The sequence below is a fragment of the Pelodiscus sinensis genome, chromosome 12 (assembly GCF_049634645.1).
Source record: "Pelodiscus sinensis isolate JC-2024 chromosome 12, ASM4963464v1, whole genome shotgun sequence".
NCBI classification, from domain to species: Eukaryota; Metazoa; Chordata; order Testudines; family Trionychidae; genus Pelodiscus; species Pelodiscus sinensis.
In genome coordinates this window covers 20527598-20554323 of record NC_134722.1, presented here as the reverse complement: position 1 = coordinate 20554323, position 26726 = coordinate 20527598, and the positions used below count along the sequence as shown (strand labels likewise).

The window sequence follows — 26726 nt, the reverse complement described above, 5'->3', positions numbered from 1 at the left end:
TTTTTCTTCAACAATCAAGGGAATCAAACACTGAAACATAAAAACCACAAGTCATTCTAGGGACTAAAAACAGAGAAGCACATTTAGAAGTTTTACAAGGATATATACAAAAATAGTTAAACTAATGTATATTTGCAGCATGTAAACTAGTTACATGATATACAAACATGGAATTTATATATCTCCTACAAAATAAAAATCAATGTTGGTCCAAGTTCTTGGAAGAAAACTATATTCTTTTAAAGAAAATGAAAATATTCTCAAAGGAAAACTTAATTTAAGTCAAATTATATACTCTAGTTATGGCATTAGTTGCATGATGAATCATAAACTTTTAAACTTTCCTTGAAACACAAGAAAGCAGCTTTTGTGTGCCTCCTTTAGAGCTTTGGTTTACTTAACTGTTCTGGAATTTCTTGTCTTAAAGAGCTCTCCCATCCATACTTTACTTTTGAAGCCCCACTTTACAAAATATACAAAAATCCCTTTTTTTTTGAAAGCTCAGTTATCTGAGATTCCCCCTTCTTCTCCCAAATCATCATTTTGGTCTTTTCTTTGGAACGTATTTTCCAGTGCACTAGGGACTCTGTGAATCTCCTAAAATGGCCACATCCTTTTGGGACACTGGAGAAGTTTTCCACAAAAATGAAATAAATATGAAAGGTTTATTCCTGAGTTCTCATGATGCAAATGAGAACAAGTTATAAAATGCTGTAACTTGATGGAAATATTCTGAAAGTACAGAATACAGAAAAGATTTCCAATAAATAATTATGTTGTAAAACAATACTGGGAAGTTTACATCTGTGTTGAACTGACTGATATAATACTCCCTAAGCAAAGCATTAGATGCTTTCGTTTATACAATTCCCTAGACAGGAGGTAAAAAGCACAGGAACTGTCATTAATACTAAATTGTACAGCATGTCACTTCAGATTTGCTTATAGCTTTCCCCTTATTCTTTCTTATTAATAATAATAATTAATAATTTAATTATACCAATTATATTCCAGCTCTATTATTAATGGTGTAAAAACCAGCTGATCTGAACACGAGCTTTCTGTAGCTTAAAAGCTTAGCTCTTTCACCTGCAAAAATTGCTCCAATAAAAGATATTGCCTCTCTCACTTTCTCTCTCTCTCTCGCTGTAATTTACAGTGTTTTAATAGAATGCCCCTGCCTATAGAAAATACTGGAAGAACAACTGCTGTTTTCTGGTTTTAAACAAACTGCTCTTTCTATATTGAAACATAATTTTTCAACATTTTACCATGAAGATACTTAACACATATTAGTGTTGAGTAGAACTACTAGAAAGAACTGAAAAATTAAAATGTGAAAATCAGTATTATTCTGTTCTAAAGAATGAAAGTTTTCAAAGAAGTATTGTATGTACATGTTAGCTAGTGCTGTCCACTGAAAAGCAATGCAGGAGTGAAAAGTTACAAACTTGCCACTAAAACAGACCACACACTAGCTAATATATTGGCTGAAGATGGCCTAAATTACTTAGTTTGGTTTCTTTCATCGCTGTTTTCTATGGTTCTGTGAAGTTCTAGCTCCCAGTCTCCTGAAGCAAATGCACTTTTCAGTAGAAAGCACTGTTCTGGGTTGGCTTGCTTATGTGAACAGACCCAAATTTTCTATATGTTTGTTTTTCTAGATGTGGGGTTTTTATACATATATTTTAACAGTAACACATGCTAGTAAAATGCCTTCAAGCAAAGAATGGTCCAAAACTGTCTAATGAAATAGAAAAGTATTATACTGTGACTAATACAGAATATTTACCTCTCGAAGCTTTGACATCCTCAGTTTGGTATTTTCAATAATAGGCAAATTCCTTGAGTTACTTCAGTTAAAGTCAGATGTGTCAGAAGGACAGTTTTTATCTTTTACAGCTTAGATTTCAGGAATGAGAGGCCCAAGCATGTATTTTCAAGTCATTTTGTATGTGCAATCCTAGTTACTATGCACACAAAGGTGTACAAATAAATGAACAAAGCTGTTCTCATTTTCCAGAAAATCAGAATTATTGTGTCAACCACTATAGGAAGAGTTTACTAGTAGCATTAGCAGTGCTCCCAAACATGGATTTCACCTTAATTAAACCAGATATTAATTATAAAATGACTGGTTAAAGGCACATTGGACTTACTGAGGAGCATTCAGGTGGGTAGATTAATCTTTGCCAATTAGATAATTCAGCAGCAGTTTCTGAACTGTTGCATTCACCTCTTGCTATCACCAAATAATGTATTTTTTCTACCATTAAGATATTTTGGAATATCAAAAAGCTCTATAAGGGGAATGAGACTCTCATGAGTTAATCCATTGGTGACTCCTTGTGCTTTCCAACCATACCCTGAATTGTCTTATTGTATCAATGGAGTCTTTAGATCAGGGGTGAGGAACCTTTTTTTTGGGGCAGGGCTGCCGACAACATAGAAAACTCAGTCAGAGCCCGCAAAAATAAAAAACCAAACCAAACCAAAGCAAAAAACCCTCCCACCTCTCTCTGATGTGGCCCCCAACTGAAAAGCAGAAAGACACTTCCAACATTCCCCTCCTTGCACATCAGAGCCTATGGAGGCCCACCCAGACTACCAGATTTTGTGTGTTCCAGCCCCACGGGAGTCAGTGGGTGTCAGGGGCTGAAACTCCAGCATGGGCTCCCCAATGGTGGATGGAGAGCCCTGAGCCTTGAAGGCTGGATCCAGGCATTCGGTCCCCGGTCTTAGGTTCCCCACCCCTGCTTTAGATACTACACTTCAATGCTGTTGCCAAATAATAACTATTTCATTAATTAGCTTGAGGGAACTCACCTGGTGACAATTCTAAAATTAGTGGGCCAGATTCTCGGGTCATATAAATCTGCATAGCTTCATGACGCCTCTGCAGTTCTGTCAATTTACACATGTTGAGACTCTGGCCTGATATTTTCACTTAATTCAGTCAAAGAATTTTGTCAGTTAAATACATGTAAGGAAGGGAGTGATGGTCATATTTCAAGCTATAAAATAATTTTAGGAGAGCATAGATCAATTCTCATGAGAATACATGGAACTTATCTGTTATTTAAACATACAGATGTGTGGTTTGTATGTAAATCAATGCACAGCAGAAAACAAGTATTAAAAAAGATTAATCTAACTTCCTATATGGAAGATATATATTGCCCCAGAGTTCTGAGGTTATTGTAAAAACGTATTCAAAAGATGAAAGTGTGTACATTCTATGTACATCTAATACTTGTTATAAAATACCAATTTCTGTTTCAGTTGTTTGAACCTCTAAATTATTATTTTTGCTAACTCATGCTTGGTTTTCAAAGATGATCACTACAGTAATTCAAGATTACATCTGGTAAAGAACGCATTAAACTGAACAAATTATAATTTTTTAAATTGGGCAGTGGTTTGTGACAAATGGCAAAGAAGTTTGTGACAAATGAAGTCTTGTATAAAACAAGTAGATAAAGACATAAACGTGTCCCCTTGCAGCAAAACCTAGTTACAAAAACAGGTTTCAAAGATGGATTGCTTAGTAAGTGCCAGATCACCAGAGGAATGACAAATGCTTTTAAAGCCGTCGATAGTTTCATGTCACTAGAAGCTACAAAAAAAAAAAAAAAAAAAAAACAACCCACCAAAACAAAAAAAACAAACAAAAAAAACCAACCAAGCATGTAAGTGGCAAGTTATGATGAAGAGACAGAACCTTCTTCACAAGCAATAATCCTCTATGAAAAAATCTTAATTTTTCAAATGGACACATTCTTCTGTAATGTACTTCCAATAGAAGACACCTGCCATGTTTCTGCAGCAGGCTAAATACTCTGTTGGAACACTGATACCAAGTACACTGGCTTGAAGTTTTTCATAGCCATCAATACCATAATTGACCCAAGTTTGAAGAGCTTCATTACTAAAAATATATTTACTTTGCTTCCTATTGACAACTGCTGGGAATCTAAATATTCCAGAAATGTGAGAACGTTTACACTCTAAGACCAGGATACAATGGGACTAGCTAAAAAGTGAGCATTTATCTTATCACACTTGCAGTGATGTGTATGTCAGGGTATGTCTACACTACCCTCCTAGTTCGAACTAGGAGGGTAATGTAGGCATACCGCACTTGCAAATGAAGCCCGGGATTTGAATTTCCCGGGCTTCATTTGCATAAACTGGGCGCCGCCATTTTTAAACCCTGCTCGTTCGAACCCCACGCGGCACGAACTAGCAGGTTCGAACGAGCAGGGATTTAAAAATGGCGGCCCAGTTTATGCAAATGAAGCCCGGGAAATTCAAATCCCGGGCTTCATTTGCAAGTGCGGTATGCCTACATTACCCCACTAGTTCAAACTAGCGGGGTAGTGTAGACATACCCTCACTGACTTTGGGGGATTAATTCTACACTCCTTGCTCAGGTAAAACTCCCACGGGAGTGAAGCAAACAAGGCGTGGAGAACAGAGACTTCCGTATGACCGTATTGAGAAATGCTGCTTACAGTTTGAATGGTGCATACTTTTTTCAAGTGGTCTCAGTGACAACGCTGAAGGTAAATGGAAACACGTACAGAATTTTAAAAAATAAATAACTTAGCTGGTTTAGAGGGTTATTAGAGGAATTTCATCTTTAAAAGCTAGAAAGTCATTTTTAAGTCTTCCATCTTCTCTTTCTAACGTTCATCCCTATAGAAAGTTTCTTTCAGAGTTCTGTAACGTGCATTGGGTAGCTTGGAGGTGGATGGGGTGGCACTTTGATATTGAGGCGTCTAATATGGCAGCCATGACAGAGTAGGTGGCCCTCTAAAGGATAGCAACGATGGCCTTCTTCATCATTGAGCTGGAGCCCACAGTCCTAAGAGAAACAAATGCACATCCCAAAAGTTAGCTAGAGACTATTTCATTTCAATAAAATATCAATCAGACTTTGACGCTTCTCAGCTGTCTCTTGTCATCTCTTTCATGTTAACTGCAGCACTCTTGGAACTATTTGCAGATGTACACTGACTATAATGTACATAATTAAGAGAGCGAGGTAGTAAAATCCAAGGGAATGTGAAATTTATGCAGTGTGTGGCATATCTTCCCTGGTTGACTCCTGCATTTATTATATTCAGTCCACCTAGATTCAGCCGTGACAAATATCAGATTAATCACATGGTAATGCTGTACACATGGACATCTTAAATGTGGTGCTAGTTAGAAAAAGCTGAAAGAAGTTGAACTTGGAGTGAAGAAGAGCAGAAATAGATGGAGAATCAGAAGAGAGCAGAGTAGAAAGAAAACTTCTTTCAGATGGAAGATAGGAGGCCAAATGTGGTGTTCTGGTTGAGACCGATCTGAGGCAAGTGACCAAGTTCAGTAGGTGTCAGGGCTCGTGTTTCAGTTCAGCCCTCTTGCTAAGTAGGTCTCTTTTCTTTCTACTGTACAGTTATCAGATTAAACTTAGATTAGATCAAATAAATCTGCCATATTTTAAAAGCTGTTCTTTTTAAAAAGTAGACTACTTCTCTCCATTGGAATTCTAATCAACTTGCACAAATTGGGGGGAGAGTGTCTGGGACTTATGATGTACTCTTTATGCAGCAATACAAATAATTTCACCCAACAGTGAAAAGAGCAGAGTCACAGAGGAAAAAAATAACCCAAGCAAAACTTTACATATGGGTCTTAACAAAGATGCTAACTATCTCACCCATTACAAAGATACCTTCCCCAATTATCACCCCTAATGTCATTACCTCACAGACACTAACCTTCCCCCCTCAACTCCCCTCTGTTCTAAAATCTGTTTTGTCAATTTTATATGTGTTCACTTTTTTTTTCTTGTATCACTTTGGTATATGTGGTCGTGCCAATTTTCTTCCACAAACTGATCTGAGGAAGTGGGTCTGGCCCACGAAAGCTCATCACCTAATAAACCAGCTTGTTAGTCTTTAAAGTGCTGCATAGTCCTGTCTTTTGTTTCACCAAGCAAATCAGGAATCTTCCTTGGTGAAAACTGTATGTGCTGCAGCAAGGAAGTGCTTGCTTTCAAAGCAACCTTATTATTTACTCAAGTCAGCTGAGGTCATACAGACCATAGCGATTTTACATTTGGATTCCAGGATTTGGAAAGAAAAAGTGGGGAGTACTTAGAAATTCTGGCTTCTAAGCAATCCTGACAAAGTTGGAGAGAGAAAGCTGGCGTTGCATAGAACTAGATACTTTTCAGTGCTCCTAACCTCATATATTTAAGGAAAGTGATGTTACCTTCCATCACTTAAATTACAATTCTCATATCTGATCAAATGTCGACAGTTTGATTATAAGAAAGAATAAGATATTAAAATGTACTTTCAGACAATGCAGGAACACTTTATAAAGTTTAGAGACTTTTTATTACTTAGATATTTCAGACAATTCAATAAAATATATTAATTTTATATTTCTTAACTGCAGTTTAAGAGAGCTCCCTGGTAAAGGTAGAAGTTCATTGCTGGAAATCTTGTTAGTGTTGGGTGTTTTTTGTTTTTTTGTGCCACATGTTGGTAAATTAAATAAGGAAATAGAGGAAACAGGAAGGAACTTGCCCAATTATTTTTGGACCATCAGCCTCAGAGCTTCAATTAGAATCATGACAGACTAGATAGCAGGCTCATAAAAGTGAACAGAATGGCAGACTTGATGAGGGGGGAGGTCTGAGAATGAAATAAACCATGAGTGAAATATACGAGTTTGAGCTTAGGCCTGTTAATTGCTAGCCAAGCACTGTATCGGATTGCAGCCATGCCAGCAGGCGTGCTACCCACTGGCAATGCTCTGTTAGTTCTGTCCCTTGTTTAGAGCTTTAATGACTTGGGATTCACTAAAAAAAAAATGTCAAATGCTAACAACATGCCCGGCCCCCCATGTTTTTTCCCCTTCCCTCTTGCGTATGCACATACAATGTTGCTCTGAAGTCTGTCCACTTAATGAATTTCAGTTTTAAAAGGGGCCCTACTGATTTACAAACTGCTGTCTGATTGGCAACACAGACACTATGAAAATTCCTTTTACATGGCCCATTCTTGAATGAGCTTTGAATTCCTGCTGAGTGATAAGACTTTCCAAAGGGACCAGTGTGTTTGGGTGTCCAACATATGACCTCTGAATGGGTTTTAAGGACCAGGTGCACAGCCCTTTGGGAAGCCAACCACCTTTAAGGTCTCTCAACCCGATCTCCAAAAATGAATGACTCCAAAATGAGGAGTGACTGTTGGAAACCTTCACAGATGCAATATACTATTTTAATGGCCCCATTTTCAAAGGAGCCTGAGTCCAGCCTGTAAAATGAAGCCCACAGCTTTTCCTCTCCAATATTTGTGCAAGCATGCCCACATCAGGTAGATGTCTCACTACTCTAGGTATGCAGATAATGCAGTTAGCCATTTTGGGTGGAAGCACGGAGGATGATTTGCTTGAAACTGGAGAGAGAATGGTAAACTGAATAATGAAACAGAACTGACAATAAATCCTCACTGGGACGTTCTAATATAAAGTCAACAGGCTGGAGGAGAAGGGAAGGAGAAAAGCTGCCATCTTTTCTCGGGTGAATCCTCAGGAAGCGTTAGAAATTTTAACAGAAATGGACGCTGGCTTGCCCACCTGAAAGCACCAGCTGGGGCAGACAGATTCACATGAATTCTGGAATTCCCATCTTAGCTTCCCCCACCTCATTTGAAAAACTGTCTTTAACAAACACCCCTGAAGAACTCTTGCCTTCCTCTCTCTCTTCTGCCTCCCTGCTCTCAGTGCCAAGGCCATGCCAGCAGAGAGATGGCTAGAATTACTCACTTTGGTCCACACCGCCATCTAACGCTCAGCTTGTAATTCACTGCTAGAGTCAAAGGAACGTAAGAACATGAGAACAGCCATACTGGGTCAGCCCAAAGGTCCATCCAGCCCAGTATCCTGTCTGCCAACAGTGGCCAATACCAGATGCCCCAGAGGGAGGGAACACAACAGGTAATTCTCACGTGATCCCTCCCGTCACGCATCTCCAGAGAAACAGAGGTTAGGGACACCGTTCCTTTGCATCCTGGCTAATAGCCATTGATGGACCTAACCTCCACGAATCTATCTAGCTCTTTTTGAACCCTGTTAAAGTCCTAGTCTTCACGACATCCTCCAGCAAATAGTTCCACAGGTTGACTGTGCGCTGAGTGAAGAAAAACTTCCTTTTCTTTGTTTTAAACCTGCTGTCTATTAATTTCATTTGGTGACCCCTACTTCTTATATTGTGGGAATAAGCAAATAACTTTTCCTTATTCACTTTTTCCACACCAGTCATGATTTTATAGACCTCTATCATATCCCCCGCTTAGTCTCCTCTTTTCAAAGCTGAAAAGTCCAAGTCCTTTTAATCCTCTTCATATGGGACCTGTTCCAAACCCCTAATCATGTTTGTTGTCCTTTTCTGAACCTTTTCCAATGCCAATGTATTTTTTTTGAGATGAGGTGACAACATCTGTATGCAGTATTCAAGATGTGGGTCTACCATGGTTTTATATAGAGGCAATAACATATTTTCTGTCTTATTCTCTCTCTCTTTTTAAATGATTCCTAACATTCTGTTTACTTTTTTGACTGCCATTGAACACAGGGGATATGTCTACACTACAGAGTTTTGTCAGAAAAACGGCTGTTTTTCTGACAAAACCTGTTACATCCATACAGCAATCATGATCTTACAAGAGTAAATTGAAAGAACAGAGGGGTTTTTCTGGAGTTGGTAATCCTTATTCTACGAGGAAGAAGTGGTCTTTCGGAAAAAGGCGTGTGTGGATGGGAAAGAGAGAGTTCTCTCGAAAGAAGAGGAAAAACCACAGGTGTCCTGGTGGCCACTCTGTCCATAGTAATCAGAGCTTAAATGCGAGATAGCGTCCATTCAGTGTGGATGCTATCTTTTTAAAAAGGAGATCGCTTTTTCGATGTGCTTCTCTGTGTGGACGCTCTCTTTCGGAAGTAGTTTTTTCAGAAGCTCTCTTCCAAAAAAAGGGTCTTCCAAAAGAAGCCTGCAATCTAGACAGCCTGAGTGGATGTTTTCTGAGAACTATCCACAATGACTCAAAGATCTCTCTCTTGAGTAGTTGTAGCCAAATTAGTCCCCATCATAATGTATGTATAGTTGGGATTATTTTTTCCAATGTGCATTACTTTACATTTATCAACATTAAATGTCATTTGCCATTTTGTTGCCCAATCACTTAGTTTGGCAAGATCTTTTTGAAGCTCTTCACAGTCTGCTTTGGTCTTTGATCTTGCCTTGATCCTGCTGAGTGGTAGAGGTGCTGCAGGCTTACCTCACAGTGATAACATTCCACGTGGTAATCTCTGTCCATTGATACCACTCGAATGGTCTCCTCAGAGCCCTGGTTTGGAAAACGAGAGAAAAACCAGACCAGGAATGTAAGTGACATTTTGTCAATTTGCTGTGCAGAGTACGAGCAATGCTGCATTTTCACTGTGTGGGGATCTCTCTTTTCTTCATTCATCTACTAGAACGAGCAGATGGCACTGGCACTGGCAAGCATCATGTGTCCTCACTCTGTGAAATCCTGTACCTGTTGCTTCCTGTTTGTACAATACCCTTATTCTGGTAAGGTGGGTATCCTGGATCTCTAAGAGCCCCTTGTTTAGACATCGGCTGTAGATGCCCAGCCCCTTTTCAAGTCAGCGGCAGCTATGTAGGTCTATTCAAAGACCCGAATATGGCACAGGATTCATAAGTTACTAGGACTCTCCCTGAAAGTGAACCATTTAGGATTTGGAATAAATGCCCACCTAACACTACTATTTATTAAGCTGTTTGGGCTTGACTTTCCACTAACAGTTGCACACACACTACTAGCATGTGTGCCCACCAGCTAGAGATTTGCATATTCAGATGGCACAGACTCATACTCATAGACTTTAAGGTCAGAAGGGACTATTATGATCATCTAGTCTGACCCCCTGCACAGTGCAGGCCACAGAATCTCGCCCACCCCTCTTAGAATAATCCTCTCACCTATGTCTCAGATATTGAAGCCTTCAAATACTTTGAAGGCCCCAACATGCAGAGAGTCCTTCAGCTGTGATCTGTGCCCAATGCTACAGAGGAAGGCGAAAAACCTCCAGGGCCTCTGCCAATCTACCCTGGAGGAAAATTCCTTCCTGACCCCAAATATGGCGATCAGCTAAACCCTGAGCATGTGGGCAAGACTCACCAGCCAGATACCCAGAAAGTTCTCTATAATGAATGGTCAATTAGTTACCAAGATCATGTTATTTCATCCAACCATCCCCTTATCATAGAATCATAGAACTGGAAGAGACCTCAGAAGGTTGTCAAGTCCAGCCCTCCGCTCTAGGCAGGACCAATCCCATCTAAATCAACCCGGCCAGGGCTTTGTCAAGCCGAGACTTAAACACCTCTAGGGATGGAGACTCCACTACTTCCCTAGGTAACCCATTCCAATGCTTCACTACCCTCCTAGTAAAATAGTTTTTCCTAATATCCAATCTGGACCTCTCCCACCACAACTTGAGACCATTGCTCCTTGTTCTGCCATCTGTCACTACTGAGAACAGCCTCTCTCCATCCTCTTTGGAACCTCCCTTCAGGAAGTTGAAGGCTGCTATCAAGTCCCCCCTCACTCTTCGCTTCTGCAGACTAAACAGACCCAAGTCCCTCAGCCTCTCCTCATAAGTCACATGCTCCAGACCCCTAATCATTTTGGTTGCCCTCCGCTGGACCCTCTCCAATGCGTCCGCATCCTTTTTGTAGTGAGGGGCCCAGAACTGGACACAGTACTCCAGATGTGGCCTCACCAAAGCCGAATAAAGGGGAATAATGACATCTCTGGATCTGCTGGCAATGCTCCTCTTAATGCATCCTATTAGCTGTGAGTGGGGGCAATACCCTGGCTCATGGTGGCACATGCATTAGTGCACGTAAGAAGCATATGTGCATTCATGACTTAAACCCAGACCCTGTAAAGCAGCACGTACGTCACAGGCAACTTCACTGACTCCTTTTTTGAGTCACTGAGACTGGATCTTGTTTAAAATTTTGCCTTGAATTGTTTCCAGGTCCAGGTGTGCTTAGAACATCAGATGTGACGCAGGCTGTATCAGAGAGGAGCGGCAGGCAAGTCATTACCTGGCCTGCCAGACGTGAACTAACACATACGCACTCCTTGGGAAAGAGCATATAATGTACTTAAAAGAGGTTTGCTGCAAGTCTTGTTAACTGCCAGCTAAGTGAGAGGAGGAGGTAGAATGGGCCAAGCTTTTAGGGAAAGGATTATTCTGTAACATGCAAAATACTGGGAAGTAGATGAGAATAAAGAGTGTGTGTAATCTGGGCATGCTATCACAGGCTCCTCTTTAGAAACATTTCAAGTATGAGAGGTGCCAGGGAGGCTGTGGAATCTCCATCACTGGGGATATTTAAGAGCAGGTTGGACAGAAATCTATCAGGGATGATATAGGCAGTGCTTGGTCCTGCCATGAGGGCAGGTGACTGGACTTGATGATCTGTCGAGGTCCCTTCCAGTTCTAATATTTTATGATTCTATGATCTCACTGAAGCAGTATGGGCAAGATTGTGGCTTATACCTTCATCCCTGATGTGCACTGAAAGTAGATTAGAAATGTAGTATGTCACATTCCCCTTTGGGCATGGCGGATACAGACACAATAGCTTACAGGATACAGGCACAATGGCTTATAGGATACACATCATGTGGCCAGAACAATAGTCTGGAAATATGGAATGTGCACTAGAAAGTCTGTGTGTAGAGGGGAGAATTGTCAGGCCCTTGACTATAACCTTGATCTGACTAGTCACTGCCCCTTGGAAGAGAGAGTGCTGCTGATTCTGGGCCATTTTCACGTCACTATCAGCAGAGTATAAATTAATGTCAGACACAGACAGGAGAATAACAAGGTATATGGGTGAACAGATCTTCTCTTCATGTACAATGTCTTTCTGTGCCAAAGTGCCACTTCCAGCTAAGATAAATAGGTAAGTAGGGAATTCCAAAGTATTCAACCATTTGGTCAAAGACAATTTAAAGAAATCTGAACTTGGGCTTTGCTCAGTTCAGTTCTACTGTTATTGGCTTGAGTTTGCTACCTATTTTCATGTTGCATAGTATGCTCCTGCAATCAATAGGACTATTCACAGAGTAAGATGCTACTCGATATAGGAAAGTGGGATCAAATAAGGCCCTGGCCTATACAATTCATACATACGATGGGTTTGAAACACCAGGGCTGCGTCTAGACTGGCATGATCTTCCACAAATGCTTTTAACGGAAAAGTTTTTCCGTTAAAAGCATTTGTGGAAAAGAGCGTCTAGATCGGCATGGACGCTTTTGCTGTGCCAATCTAGACGCGGTTTTGCGCAAGAAAGCCCGATCGCCATTTTCGCCATCGGGGCTTTTTTGCACAAAACAGTTTTTAGCTGTCTACACTGACCCTCTTGCGCAAATACATTTGCGCAAGAGGGCTTTTTCCAGAACGGGAGCAGCATAGTATTTGCGCAAGAACACTGACAATCTTACAGTAGATCATCAGTGTTCTTGCACAAATTCAAGCGGCCAGTGTAGACAGCTGGCAAGTTTTTCCGGAAAAGCACCTGCTTTTGTGGAAAAACTTGCCAGTCTAGACGAAGCCCAACTGCTTTCAAGGAGTTACAGCTGCAATGTACTGAACATCCCCAATTCCCATGGATTTCCATGGAGTTTGGGGAACCAAGGACTTCTTGGAAGGTAGCCTGAAGAATTATCCGGCATGTAACAGCTGGCTGGGAGACCTAAAACAAATTACTTGTGTGTGCTTAACTTTGGAAAAGAAGGCCCTTATTAAGTAAACAGCACATGTTAGTGGGCTTATTGAAAATATGTCAAGTCCCAGAACTCCTCGCTTCGCATGGTTTGAGAAGACATTTTTCCTACAGTTAATTTGCATCATTACAGCTCTGTGTAGCAGGCTGAAACTGATACAAAGTCTGTGATATCCATCACATAAACAGTAATCATAATCCATCCTGAAAATCAATTTCATGTTCAGCCCCTATTAGTGCTGCTTGTCCCTCTCTTCCTCACAAGGTTGAATAGGTTTGGTTCTGGATTTCTGGTTTCTATTCACCGGAGACAATCCCAAAGTTTGGTGGGGTTTGTAACCAGCGTTTTGCTTCAGATCCATCTCTAATACGCAGTTCCTCAGCTCTGCCTCTAACATGGTAGCCAGCTGTGTGAAGCACTTTCATCTGTGTCAATGTTACATGGCTGAAGCCACGTGCTCTTTGAACAGGGTAAATGTTACCATCAATTTCACTCCCCTATTTGGAGCCTGGGTATCTTTTAACAGCTCACATCAGATTTAGCAAAGCGCACTTCTTGAATGAATGGAGAGTTGAGAGATTCTAAAAATAAACAGTCCATTCTCAGTTCTCTAGTCGGGGCTTTGAATTAAATCAGCTAGACAGCAACATTAGTTAATACCTCTGAAGTACCCTTGATATATAAAGTGGTCTGGTGCATAGTTGCTATACTAGAATGATTACAACCAGGGGCAGATGACTGTTTTGCGGGGCCCCCCCTTTGCCACGGCGCATGCGCCGTGACGCCTTGCGCATGCGCAGTGGCACCATGGCACATGCGTGGGGCTTTTTTAAGTGTGGGGCCCGAGGCGGCCGCCCCGTTCGCCCTGCCCTATATCCGACCCTGATTACAACCATTGGAACTGAATAAGAATTGTATTATTGCTGAGCTGAGTTTAATTTTGCATTAGATAAGCAGTTCATTCTAGGTTGAAGGAAGGCTCTTGAATAGCCAACGTGTTTATTTCTTACTGGGTCTGAACAGATCTTTGAACAATGTCCATACGTGCGCATGCGCAAGCGCACGCACACACACATACACACACACACTTCATACCTGTGCTGGTAGAATTGGCTGGTTACAGGAAGCACATTTTGGTGCAAAAACACTAAGATTCAAGAAGAGAAAATTTTCAAATTAGATTTAAAAAACTTAGAACCTTGAAAGCATTTCAACCAGAGCTTCTTTTTTAGAGATGGGCTTTAACTGCAATATATGGTTTAGATCAGGAATTCAAACTCTGCTAAAATTTGGATCAGGGAAAGAGACTCATTCAAGCCTCTCTCTAAATCTTGCATCTCTTTCTATGTCAGATCTCTCTAACATCCACATATATTTCAACAAATACCTTCCCCCTTCTGCATTGACTACTGTATCCAATGCTTTTATTAATAACTTCCATGCACATTTCCTGCATGAACCTGTACAGAGAAGTGTTTCTTGACTTGGGGCTTATGACCAGCAGTATCAGGGTAGCACTACCATCCTGCCCTCTTGATACTGTTAAATGAGAGGGGAATGGGTACCAGGTAATGGGGGAAAGTTCCAGGAGGCTTTCAGTATGGAAAAGGAGAGAGAGAGGGACTACATAGTGAAGATGACTCTAGGACAGGGGCTTGAACAGCTTTCCTATATGGTTACAGCCCTAACACCTGTGCACAGAAACAGTGGTAGGGACTTCAAGACTACAATTGGTTTTTGGAGTTTTTGGGGATGAGGATGAGGAAATCCGCTGACACTCAGCTGCTCAAACATTCTCATCTACTGCTGTGCTCTAATGCAGTTGTGCTAATATTCACTCCACTCCTGGGCTTGGCTGGATTGGAGAGGATCTGGAGTCCTGCCGACTTCAGTATGATTCCTCTTGGGCACAGGGCTTTGCATATGCAGATCCCATTGCATGATGTGGCCCATGGGTTGTGGGATAGCGGTGACAGCCCCTAAGAGTTGTCATCTGGATGACAAACAATTCTAACCCCAACTGGAATATTACAAACCATTTTACCCCATTATTCCCCATGATTAATAGTGCTAGGCTCTGCCAGGAACAGAGGATTTACCTGTGTGCAAACACAGAGCCCTACGAGTTCATGAGCAACCTCAACAGCCCCTCAGGAGAGGATTCATGTGTAAAGCCTGATTCTTCATTACTGCTCTGGCAGCACAGAGTGACCTTTCAGTAGATGTAAGTGTAAGTGACTCTTTATGCTGTCAGAGGGGTGTAAATGGGCCTTAGGATGAACAGGAGTAAGACTCCATTCCTGATTTGTAAAGGTATTTAGGCACCTAACACCCACTGAAATCCGTGTCTATTGCAAAGATGATTCAATATGAACAACTTTTCAAAAGCAGTCAATGGATCTGGGTTCTTACGTGTGATAGTCTTTGACACAGTAAATATTGTTCTCCACGTCCACAGTGAAGGGCACTCCATCCAAACATTCGTTACATACCACGCAGCGGAAGCAGCCAGGATGGTACGACTTTCCAAGAGCCTGTAAGATCTTAAGAAGAGCCAGACAACAAAATGAACCAGTGTTTGTTTTTCAGAGAACATTCACTGTGCAGCCGCATTTCTAAGTTTTAATCACGGCATGCACCTCAGGAAGAAATACCGACTTTGTGGCTTCACCAGCAAAGGGCCTGTTCCAAAGCCCATAGTCTAAATTTCAGTGGGTTTTGCACCAGTGCCTTGGTGGTGACAGGGGACTATAAAAACTGGGAGTACAATGGGCAAGTCAGTTCACCTTTTGCCAGGGGGAGGAATGACAACACATAAGGACGTACACCAAAATTCTTCACACACAACAGAAAGCAGAAATGTTTTCAAATGGAGACTAGAAGCCTTTCTGGAAGATATTTTAGCCAAATAAAAGTTACCGGGCTCAATACAGGACAGGGATGAAAAAGGTTAAGGGTGAGGCTTACTGGTTTCAGTTAACCGGAGCCACTCCCCACCTGCCACTGCTCCACCCCTCCACCACAGGGAGGCTGTGCTAAAGGCTTTGCATGGAAGCGCTAGGATTTTTAGTAGTTACATTTTTAACCCGATTTTTACATTCCTAATACAGGAGTGAAATTCAATGGCAGGTGCTATATAAGAAGCCAATCTCAACGGTTCCCTGTAGTCTTAAAATCCCTGATTCTTATGAAAAATGTCAAATTACAACCACATAATTTAAATAATCAAATCCTTCTCAGTTGTCCTAATCCATCAGAAACACAGCCCGCTATCGTCTACGTCACTGTCGGAAAGATAAGGGTTTCTTTTACAGGCTGATCAGTTCTATTTTAATATCAGTTTATATTCACTGACTATCAAAACGGTCACAGGCTTTTGTGACTCTGCTAGTCAGTGTTTCAGCAACTGGCTTCCAGCACAGTCCCCTCGATGGCCCCCTCCAAAAAATCCTTTTGCTGCTGGTGATCTGGCAAATGAAATCATTCCAATGCAGCGTTTGGAACTTCAATGAGGCTGTGCCAGGCATATAGGGTAATGCTGGGAAATCATTTGGTCTCCCACACATAGTACTGTTAGGCAGTTCATACTGGGTTACATTAGTACACATTTTTTGAAGGTGACTGTAATAGCAATTTCAAATAGTATCTGCCAGTAGATTTCCCCCTAGCTCAGTGTGGAGAAGCTAACCAGTTAAAGATATCCCTCCTCACTGAGGTCCTAAAACCCTATGGGTATTTTTAAGAGTAAAGTTCAAATCAACAATCAAATCAATGAAGCTCAGTGCCTAGGAAAAAGGATGTACAGTCCAACTGAGTTTTTTAAAGAACACCCTAGTGTTATCTAGCTGGTGACTGGGTATCAAGTTTAATTTGATCTATAGGTCTGTTATTACTCAGAAACGATTCATTCTCTCTCTGTGTTCCTGTGTTTTATCTCACATGTGTCACCTTGGTATCTGGCTACACAGCTAATAGACCAATTATATTGGTCTGACTCTGCAGAGATTGAGGGCACAGAACTACCACAGAGTCAACTGCAATTCCAGCTATTGAGCAGCTTTAGGTGAGTGCCCAAATCTGTGGAGGTGTCACCAATCTTATTTTTAATATATATATTTTACTCTGTGCAGTGATAAGCAGGATGCCCACTACTTCACAGACACATTACTGGGAGGGCTTGAAGGTATTAGTGGAATAAAACTACTAAACTTCTGGAGCTCACAGCAATATTTCCTTTTGTTGTAGCATGCTTGCTGATGGGAGAAGGCAGGTGATCACAAGCTAAGCTTCCAATGACAGAGCTCCATCAGTTACATGCTATGGATTCTTGCCTGGAATTCTGCAATCAGAAGGACCCTTCTCCTCCTTCACAGCTCTAGAAATCTGCCCTTTCAGTTAAATAAGAGGCCACACAGAATGCCACCACTCTCGTTCCCTCTTACTGCCTCACAGCTAGAGTTGGACCCCTTGTTTCTCCTTGTTCTAAGGATGTTAAATATCGATTAATTTACTAGTCGAGTTATTGATGGAATTTCGATGGGCACTTCCGCATTCCTCTTTTGAAATGTACAAGAGCCCCAGTGGGGGCTCTTGTGCATTTCAAAGTCGGGGCTCTACCCACTTTCAAATGCACAAGAGCCCAAGGGATTTCCCGCTGGCCCCGGTCTGCATGCGGCTTGCTAGTGCCAGCTTTGAAATGTACACGGGTCCTCAGCGGGGGCTCTTGTGCATTTCAAAGCAGCAGCACCCGCATGCAACCCGGGCTCAGCGGGGCACTGATAGTCCCCTGCTGAACCCAGGCTTCATGTGACGCTGCCACTTTGAAATACTGCACAGAGCTGGGGTCAGCTCAGGACTCCCCAGCTGATCCTGGGTTCCGCGCAGCATTTCCACAAAACCCGGGATCAGCTGGTGTTTCAAAGCGGCAGTGCCGCACGGTGCCCTTACTGGGCACCATGCAGTGCTGCTGCTTTGAAGTACCCCGTACTCCCTACCCTTTGCTGCCTCTATTAGATAAAGGCAGCAAAGGGATGGGGGAGCAACTAGTCCTTAACATCCTTACCTTGTTCTTTGCCTTGCTAAGCAACCAGTGTGTTCTTTCTTGTGTCTACAGATGCAGCTATTATTTTTTTCTTCTTTTCTGCAGTATGTTTGTGTTCTACACAGACAAGTTTTCTTTTGGACTTGTTCCCCCACTGAAGAGATCGCCCCAGCTGGGAGTTTTAAAAACTGTGTTTCATGTCCATGACCCTTCGAGCGATGAGCACCAACAGTGCTTTTACTGCCTGGGAGAAACCCTTGTTGTCTCTTTCCTACCCCTACTGGGGGAAGCCAGGGAACTGTCTCCGTAAATTCCAGAAGGAAGAGACCATGTGCCCAAATGCACCAATTTGGTTCCACCAAATGGGGCTGCTGGAACCACCAGAGTGGTGTCCATTGCTTTCAGTGAGCATTTCTCTGACTTCTTTCTGGGTGTTGGCTCTGCCAGTACTGCCACAATGTGACCAGCCCCACTATGAGTATAAGAAGCAGAGACATGAGTACGAATACACTGTCTTCAATATGGACACACTCTACTTACTCCTCCACCCAAATTCATACCCAAGGCAGAGTTCATGTTCCACCTCAACCACAGCACCCACCTCACAGTCTTTTATCCCAAACCCTGCAACTCCAACAGAGCCACAACACTGAACTCTCTCGATGTCTGCCATCCACTGGCCGCACACGGGGACTCCATGCGTCACCCAGACTCCTCACCGCCTCTGCCAAATGCTGCAAGGGCCAAGCCCTCTCCTCACAGCACATCTCCAAATAGATCCCCTGTTGCATTTACGATTTCTATGTTCTCTCCATCATAATTCCATCTCCTGGAGTCACGGTTCTCGCAGATGAGCACAACCTGCCATTCTGGCCAGCCTTGTGGATGTGCCCAAGGCAGGACATTTGCCAAGAAGCTGTGTGGTCCTCTGTCCACACCGTCACCACTCTCTATGCCACGGACGGGCAAAATATGGACCATGGGCTAGATCCAGCTCCCTTAGGATAGATGCTGGGGCCATATGCTTCTAGGACAGTGGTCAGCAACCCGTCAATTGCGATCGACTGGTTGATCGCGAGGCCTCGACCAGTCGATCATGAGGCGTTCGGGCACACCCACCCCCCATTTTCCCCCCACCCCCGAAAAGCCCCACTACCTACCTCTAGTGTAGTGCTGGCTTCCCGTGGGGTGGACGGAAGTTCTGTCTGAAGCCCGCGTCACTTCCGGGGGTTCCGGAAGTGCGCGGACTGCTCTCTTCCCACAGCTCTGTTGAGTGCTGGGGGGGGGGAGGGCGTAGGCCCTGGAGGAGGAGTGCGGCAGCTTCCCTGCGCTGCCGGCGCTGGAGGGGTGAGTCGAGTGCAGGGGTTTTCCTGCGCCGCGGGAGCAGGGATTGGCCCCGGGGTTTGGCTGTGCTCTGGGAGGGGAGGGGTTTGGCCAGGCCGCGGGAGGGGGGTTTGGCCCCAGGGCAGGCGTTTGTGGGGCTTGGCCGTGCTGTGGGAGGGGATGTGGGGCGTTGGCTTGGCTGGGCCGTGCCGCGGGAGGGGTTTGGCCCCGGCGCAGGTGCCCACGGGGGTTGGCCGCGCTGCCGGAGGGGAGTTGAGCGGGGGGTGGTTGGCCGTGCCGTGCCGCAGGAGAGGGGTTTGGTCCTCGGGGCAGGCGCCCACGGAAGTTTGGCCCTGCCGTGGGGAGGGGGGGGATTGGCCCCGGGGCAGGCACACGCGGGGTTTCCCTGTACTGCGGGGTGGGGGGGGGGAGAGTCGGGCCCGGAGGAGGCACGTGCTGGCTTCCCTCGGGCGGGGGGGAGAAGAATCCTGGGAGGAGGCAGATGCAGGGGACTCTCTGCTGCCACTGGCACCCCGCCCCCTGTCCGCACTCCCCGCTCCCTAGACCCCACTCCCCTGTCCCCATTCCTGTCCCCACTCCCTGAACTCTGTCCCCACTGGCACCCTGTCCCCAGCTGCGGAACACTGTCCTCTGCCCTCCCAGCACCCTGTTCCCTCTCCCCTGCCCCCAGCCACAGAACTCTGTCCCCACAAAATGTATAATTATAAATGCTTCATTTTAGATTTAAATAGCATGAATAAAAACCAGATCATTTATTTAATAACTATAAACACGTGATTTTAATTTTATATATCACATAATTTAAAAATAAACTGTTTATCAGAGTGTGTAAGTAAGGGCTGGGGATAGCAAGTGATGGACAGGAGGAGAATAGAGAGGGTGGGGCTTCAAGGAAGGGCGGGGCGGTAGATCTTTGCCTGTTCTGAAATTTAAAAAGTGATCTTGGGTGTAAAAAGGTTGGAGACCACTGTTCTAGGAGCTGCATGCCATGAGGAGCGGGGGGGAAAGAGCTTTTGAGTGCTGCCCCCACCGCCAACACAATCGTAGCAGCTCCCAAAATGGCCAGTGGGAGCTACGAGAAGTGTGCTGCGGGTGAGGACAGCATGTAAAGTGTTCTCCCTCCCCCCTCGATGCCTGGCACAAAGAGGCCAAGGCCCCAGCAGCCAGCTGTTTTGACTGACCTAGGGCTGTGTCAGGCAGGGAGCCTGCCTGAGGGCCCCTCTTGGCTGCTGACCAGGAGCTGCCTCGGTAAGCGCTTCCTGACCAAAGCCTGTCTCTGGCACCCCACCCCTTCCCACTCCCCAATTCCCTGTCCCAGGTCATAACCCAAACCCTCTGCAGCCCCTTCTGTACCTCTCCCCCACGTCAGAACAATCTTCTGCACCCATACGCCATCCCGGACCCTGCACCTCAATCCCCTGCTTCAGGTCACAACCCCTTTCTTCACCCAAACTCCTTCTCAGACCCCACATCCTCACCCATACCCTGAGCTTCCTTCTGCACCCAACCTCCATCACAGACCCTGAACCTCCGCCATAGGAAAGTGCGGCCTTTGACCATGTACCAAAATCTTGAAGTAGCCACATCAAAAATTATTGCCCACTCCCTGCCCTATGCCATGGCTCTGGCAGCAACGGCTGAGGTGGCCATTGGCTGCGTCTTCTTGCAGTCTGTAACGTCCTGTGAGTCCTCGCGCCCATCTCCATGCTGATCACTGCCTGATGTTTGGAATCCAGAGAGAGATCAGCTGGAAGGTCTTTGAGATGTGCAGTCCCTATTTGGATTCCAATACCTGCCCTCCATCTTTCTGCTGCAGACTATACGGTTTAGCTGTAAGAGAGCTCTGGAGTGGTGTCAACCCACACAATTTCTTATAGCCTCAACTGGGCCCACCATGACAATGTATGTGCAGGTCAATGGACACTGCTACAGAACTGGTACAGCTCCAGCATGTGGTGTGCATGTGCAGTCATGTGTGGAATCAAAATAGGGGCTACCCATCTCAAAGAACCTCCAGCTATAGGTAAGTAACCTCTTACCCCTATTTTACAGATGGGAACATCGAGGCACAGAAAGGTAAAATGAGGTGCACACGGTCATAATGGAAGGGAAGGGAATAGAGCTCAAGACTTTGCATTCCCAGTTCCTCCAGCTGTGACCACTGGACCATGCTTCCTCTCCTATGACAGGGTTCCTGCTATTTCCCCTGGCTATCCAAGAAACAGCATATCTGTGTTTTCTTTTATCACTTCTCTTCCTTCCCCTCCCCCCGAAAAGATTTTATATGTTGTGGCATATTAAATGTACCAAAGATTTTTCACTGCTAGCTGATTATATCCCTTCTTCCTTGTTTAGTGGAACACTCAGTAACATCAGTCATAGCTCCACAAGTTCAGATAGAGGAGAAGGTCCTCTCTATGCATTTAAGTGTGAATGGCAAAACCATGTGAATTTATTTTCATTTTAATAGTGATGCTCCCTTGATTAAAATGTCCTTGACAATAGTGGAGACACAGGAATAATCTGATGAGGTCAAAAGCAAACAGCACATTACAATGCACTCTCTGAAAAGTATCAATATAAATATATTCCACAGTTAAGGAATTAATGCTTACCATTTCCATTATGAGGTGTCCACAAACAAAGCACTTGTCCGCTGTTTGTTGAAAGCCTGAATACTATTGAAATGACAGAAGAAAAAGGACTATTAGTAACTAATAATCTGTTCCTTTCTTTCTGAAACTACACCTGTTGCATGAATGCTGTATTGTTTTTTTCCATCTGACCTGGGATGAAACAAACCAAGCTGCGCTGAATCAGCTGAAATATTTTTTGATGGACTACTTTGAAATACCCATACTGTACTATACTGAAATTCATATTGTACTTTGAACATTTTCAGGTGCTTACACAGCTAGAGTTAGTTTTGCTATCTGATTCAGGAATGTAGTTCCCATTAAAGATAACGGGGACTGTGGACACAGTTACTCTCTTGAAACCTTGATTTGAATTCCATTCTGGTTTTGGAAAGATGAAATTTATTGACAAAAAGATAAAAATTGGGTAAAGATATAAAAGTGAAATCTTGACTTCATTCAATTCAATGGCAAAACTGAGCCTGACATCTGACCTATTTGATACACTACAGGATAGAGTCTGCCTGAAGGACCCCAATCATGTAATTTTTAAACCTGATATTTGCAGTAGCTGAACTTTATCCTCACCCTTTTCAGTCCAATATAAACAAATTGCTACATGCACATTCTTGCCTATCCCGGGGAATGGTTGGTTGCCCAGTTGTTTACATTTGGTTGCACAGTAAATTGAACATTTGATTATTTGAAGATTTTGGGGGATAGAGCAAAGTTCATTTAAAAACTGCTGCGTTTCTGGAGCTAGACTTGGAACATGAGGACTAGGATAGGATGTCAAAATGTAGATCACGTTCCACAGCTCTATTGGCTTGGAGAATATGGTACATTTTTACAGCCAAGGATCTTTTGACAGAAAGGGCCTGATCCAACTGCCAGCATGTTAATGGGGGATATTTCTTTTATTTCAATGGATTAGACTCTAAACTAGCATGACATGCGGTTTTATTTCTCCAGATAAATAGTAAATTGGGGCCATTCATTGTAAGCAATTATTAACTGATATATTTCATATGCCACAATGGGCAAATAAATTATTAAACCAGTAACATGCTATTTCAGTTCTCACAGCCTTCTCTTTGTCTCCTTTAATATTTCTTATGTATGGGACAATACAGCACATGTAATGTTAAAATGCAAAAATAAAAAAGTATGTGGATTACAAGTTTTAAGTTTTAACAAACAAAATCTGAGATGGTCCACATACACAACTATGCACAGAATGTTACTCACATATTTCTGCAAACTGTTTTGCTGCACTATGTTATGGAATTAGTATGAAAACATCTACCTAGAGAAATGGTTGAGATCCGTTCCCCACCCTACTGTCTATAGCTTTAAGACCAAAGTGTTTGCTTTCTTATTCTTATTCCATCAGACAAAGACACCGCTACTACCCAGGGATTCAATCTGGTTCCACTGTATCTGAATGACCATCTGGCTAGACGGTTTCCTAAGGTTGCGACCTCAGGGGTTGCTGGAAACAGGTGGGGAGGTCCTAGCAGAGCAGACAGCAGAAGATTAACAATAGTATAAACCCAGTTAATTCCAAAATCCTGTCAGAATGAATTTAACAGTACCATCTGGCTGTCATTTGATAAGGAATGCAAAGGAGCATTTACCCAGTTATTGATTAACAGGGACCATATTCTCAAAGAACTGAATGGCTTGTGGTCAGGTTAATGTCATTTATTGCTGTCTGCATTGCTATAAATTACATTATTTGTCAGAAGGAAGGGTTTTGTTGACACACAATCTCTCTTTATATCACTAAACCTATTAAGCTAAAACCATAATTCGTTTCTAATGGCGGAATTGTATTTGTAACAGTGCAAAAAGAGAATGATTACCCAATTAAAGAAAATGCTTCAAAATGGCACAAAGTCCAATTATGCTGACAAACTATGTTATGAGTTGAGTGAAATGACCCTCTTTACTATTATAGTGTGCTTTTTTCTGATCATAGTATTGATCCCGAAAAGCCTGAAACCTTTTGGTTCAATGAGAGATAGGAACTGAATTTGTCTCTCCTGGTGGGTTAAATCTATATAGGATGGTGCAGAATGATAGCCTCAGAGCTCAGCAGCATTTTTTTTAATAGTAAAGTGGCACAGTGGAAGCCGCTATAATTAAATCTGTATTATCCTTTGACAATAAATGGCTTTTACCAGGTATTCATAACTCAACCGTTGAACTCTGCCCTGCAGTACACGTTTCCACTCTAAAATATGGAGGGCTCAAACATCACTTCTAGTTTTTGAATTCTAGAAACACAGAGCACAAAATAAACAATACTCTGAAACAGCAATACTTGTCACTTTGCACCTTTTCTCTACAAAAGAGCGTTACTTAATACTAAACTGCATAATCTTCTTGTCAAGCAATATTAATCCTCACACTGCAGATGGAGAAACCGAAGCAGAAAAACTGTGACTTGCCCAAGGCCGAAGGGGAAAAGTGGTCTTTCACTTAAGGCATAATTCTAGGGCTCAGAACTAGGTTCAGCTCCTACACCAATGCCTGATATGTTCTTTGAAACGTTTTCGTTCTCACTGGGTGGGATTTTCAAAAGAGGTCTTGGGTGAGCTAGCTCTGCTCCTAAGGAAGTCAGGGCTTCCATACAATTGGATACAATTAAGTAACACCTGAGTGCTTTTGAAAATCTAATCCTCTGTTTTAGTTCTTCCATCTATAAAATGGAGATAACATTTCCTTGAGTGAACGTTGGGTGGCTAAATGTCCGTAAGGCACTCAGATGTCTGAGATAGCTACAGGTGGGATTAGAGCGCCAAGAGTTCCTAGCTCTTAGTCCTAGGCTCAGGCTATATGCCTGTGCCTTCATTTCAGATAACACTGGAATCAGTGCTTTCTGTAAGATGGAGCTCAATTTAACTTTTTATGTACTAAGTGTCGGGGGTGGGGGGGTCAACAGACTTGTCAGGCCCCTGGGCAAGTTGGGGGGGGGCCGGGTGATGCTGTACCCCCAGGAATGGGGTGGCCTCGGGTGGGACTGGGGCAGCCAGGCCTTAGCACTGCCCTGAGCATGCTTCACCTCAACCACCCCTCACTCCACCGGTAGCCTTCAGTGCCACCCTGAGCCACTGTGTGGTGCCTCAGGCCCTTTTGAATTGCCAGGCCCTGGGTAGGGTTCCCTCCAAGGTGCACGTCTGCATGGCCGTGAACAAGAAATTGTAAAGCCGCTCACCTCCTTCCCAGAGCTGCGCAGCAGCACTCGCCTGCCTGCTGGACCCAGAAGGTGAGTGGAATGGCTGCTCTGGCAGATGGGGACAGGGAAGGGGCAGCAGACACAGCCACGTGTTAGGCAGCTGCTCGTGTGACCAAGGCTGCGTGGAGAGTGGCTGCTCTGCTCCAGTGGGCCAAGGCTGCTGGCTACTCCCGCGGCCGGGGCAGAGGCTGGGGCTGCCTGGGGAGTGGTTCCTCTGCCTGCTCCGGTGGCTGGGGCCGCATGGGGAGTGGCTGCTCTGCTCTAGCGGTGGGCGCTGGGTCCATGTGGGGAGTGGCTGCTCCCGTGGTAGGGAGCATTCCATTTAAATCTCTGCAGTTTTAATTGTACATATTGAGGGAGAAAAGTAGTAAATAAAGCCCTTCTTTAACCCCACATCATTTCATTGTTTCTGCCTTAACAAATACTTGTTTTTAAAAGCGGGAATGTTTTGTATTTATACATATTAAAGAACATTTAATTATATGTAAATTGAAGCATTTAAAAATCTGCTTCCCAGGCAGTTTGATACATATTTCACTGTTACTCTGACAACTGGCATTACTGTCCTGAGCAAACTACCCCAGTAATCTAAATCCTGAAACCTTTTCTTTAAAAAATGGGGGTCTGACATTGTGGCTACGTCTAGACTGCAGGCTTCTTTCAGAAGAAGCTTTTTTCAGAAGAGAGCGTCCGGAAAAAACTTCTTCTGAAAGAGAGCGTCCACACTGCAAAAGTGCATCAAAAAGCGATCTGCTTTTTTGAAAGAGAGCTTCCAGACTGAATGGACACTCTCTCGCATGTAAGCTGTGATTGATTACTATGGACAGAGTGGCCACGAGGGCCACCTGTGCTTTTTCCTTTTTCCTCTTCTTTCAAAAGAACTCCCCCTGCCCCGTCCCCACACACCCTTTTGTGAAAGAGCTCTTTCGCAAAAAGGCTTCTTCCTCGTAGAATGAGGATTACCAATGTTGGAAAAAAACCCTCTGTTCTTTCCATTTTCTTGCGGAAGAGCACTATTGCAGTGGGGATGTTCCTCAAGTTTTGTCAGAAAAACAGCCGTTTTCCCGACAAAACTCTGTAGTGTAGACACAGGGGTGGACTGGCCTGGCGGGATACCAGGAATTTCCCGGTGGGCTGTCGTGTCCACACGCTGTTGCCCCTCACTCTGAGCAGCTCCACATCCGCGCTGTGTGCGGCACGCAGAGCCTGACCCGCCGTCTGCGTTGCGTGCCGGATATGACGCAGGGGGCGGGGCTTGAGGGGCACGCAGGGGTGACGTCATGGGGAGGGCTGGTCTCAACCCATTTCCCGGGCCTATTTTGATTGCCAGTATGCTCCTGTGTAGACGTACCCTCTGTGCTGCGTCACCAGGAGGCTTGCAGCTGATGCAGAAGGTAGGTGTTCCCTGCTTCCTCTCATTGCATTTTCTTACTTAATATTTCCGTGCTTAGTTCAGTGTCTTGTAAGCAATTTATGCTTGTGTAGTAAAGCAAGCTGCCAGCACATGTCAACTTCTGAAAAGCCATCTCTAAAGGCATCTATCTGGTGTCTTATATCGTGTTCAATAATGTAGCACCTGTGACTGAAAAAAAAATTA

The 26726-nt window shown here is 43.7% G+C and overlaps 1 protein-coding gene across 4 annotated transcripts in view; it reads right to left on the bottom strand.

Moving 5' to 3' along the window:
• Positions 1 to 4307: 4307 nt before the first annotated feature.
• WTIP (WT1 interacting protein) overlaps positions 4308 to 26726 on the bottom strand; it is a 142209-nt gene continuing 119790 nt past the window's right edge. The window contains exons 1-6 of one of the 4 annotated variants that reach the window (XM_075940082.1): positions 22163 to 24831; positions 21868 to 21930; positions 15280 to 15410; positions 13963 to 14014; positions 9336 to 9404; positions 4309 to 4867 (exon numbers count right to left, since the gene is read on the bottom strand). In XM_075940082.1, the coding sequence (XP_075796197.1) occupies positions 4715 to 4867; positions 9336 to 9404; positions 13963 to 14014; positions 15280 to 15410; positions 21868 to 21876 (414 nt within the window). In that variant the 5' untranslated portion in view covers positions 21877 to 21930; positions 22163 to 24831 and the 3' untranslated portion in view covers positions 4309 to 4714. Of the gene's footprint in view, positions 4868 to 9335; positions 9405 to 13962; positions 14015 to 15279; positions 15411 to 21867; positions 21931 to 22038; positions 22127 to 22162; positions 24832 to 26726 lie in introns of those variants that run through there. The other 3 variants (XM_075940080.1, XM_014577216.3, XM_006130558.4) reach the window with 3 other exon arrangements.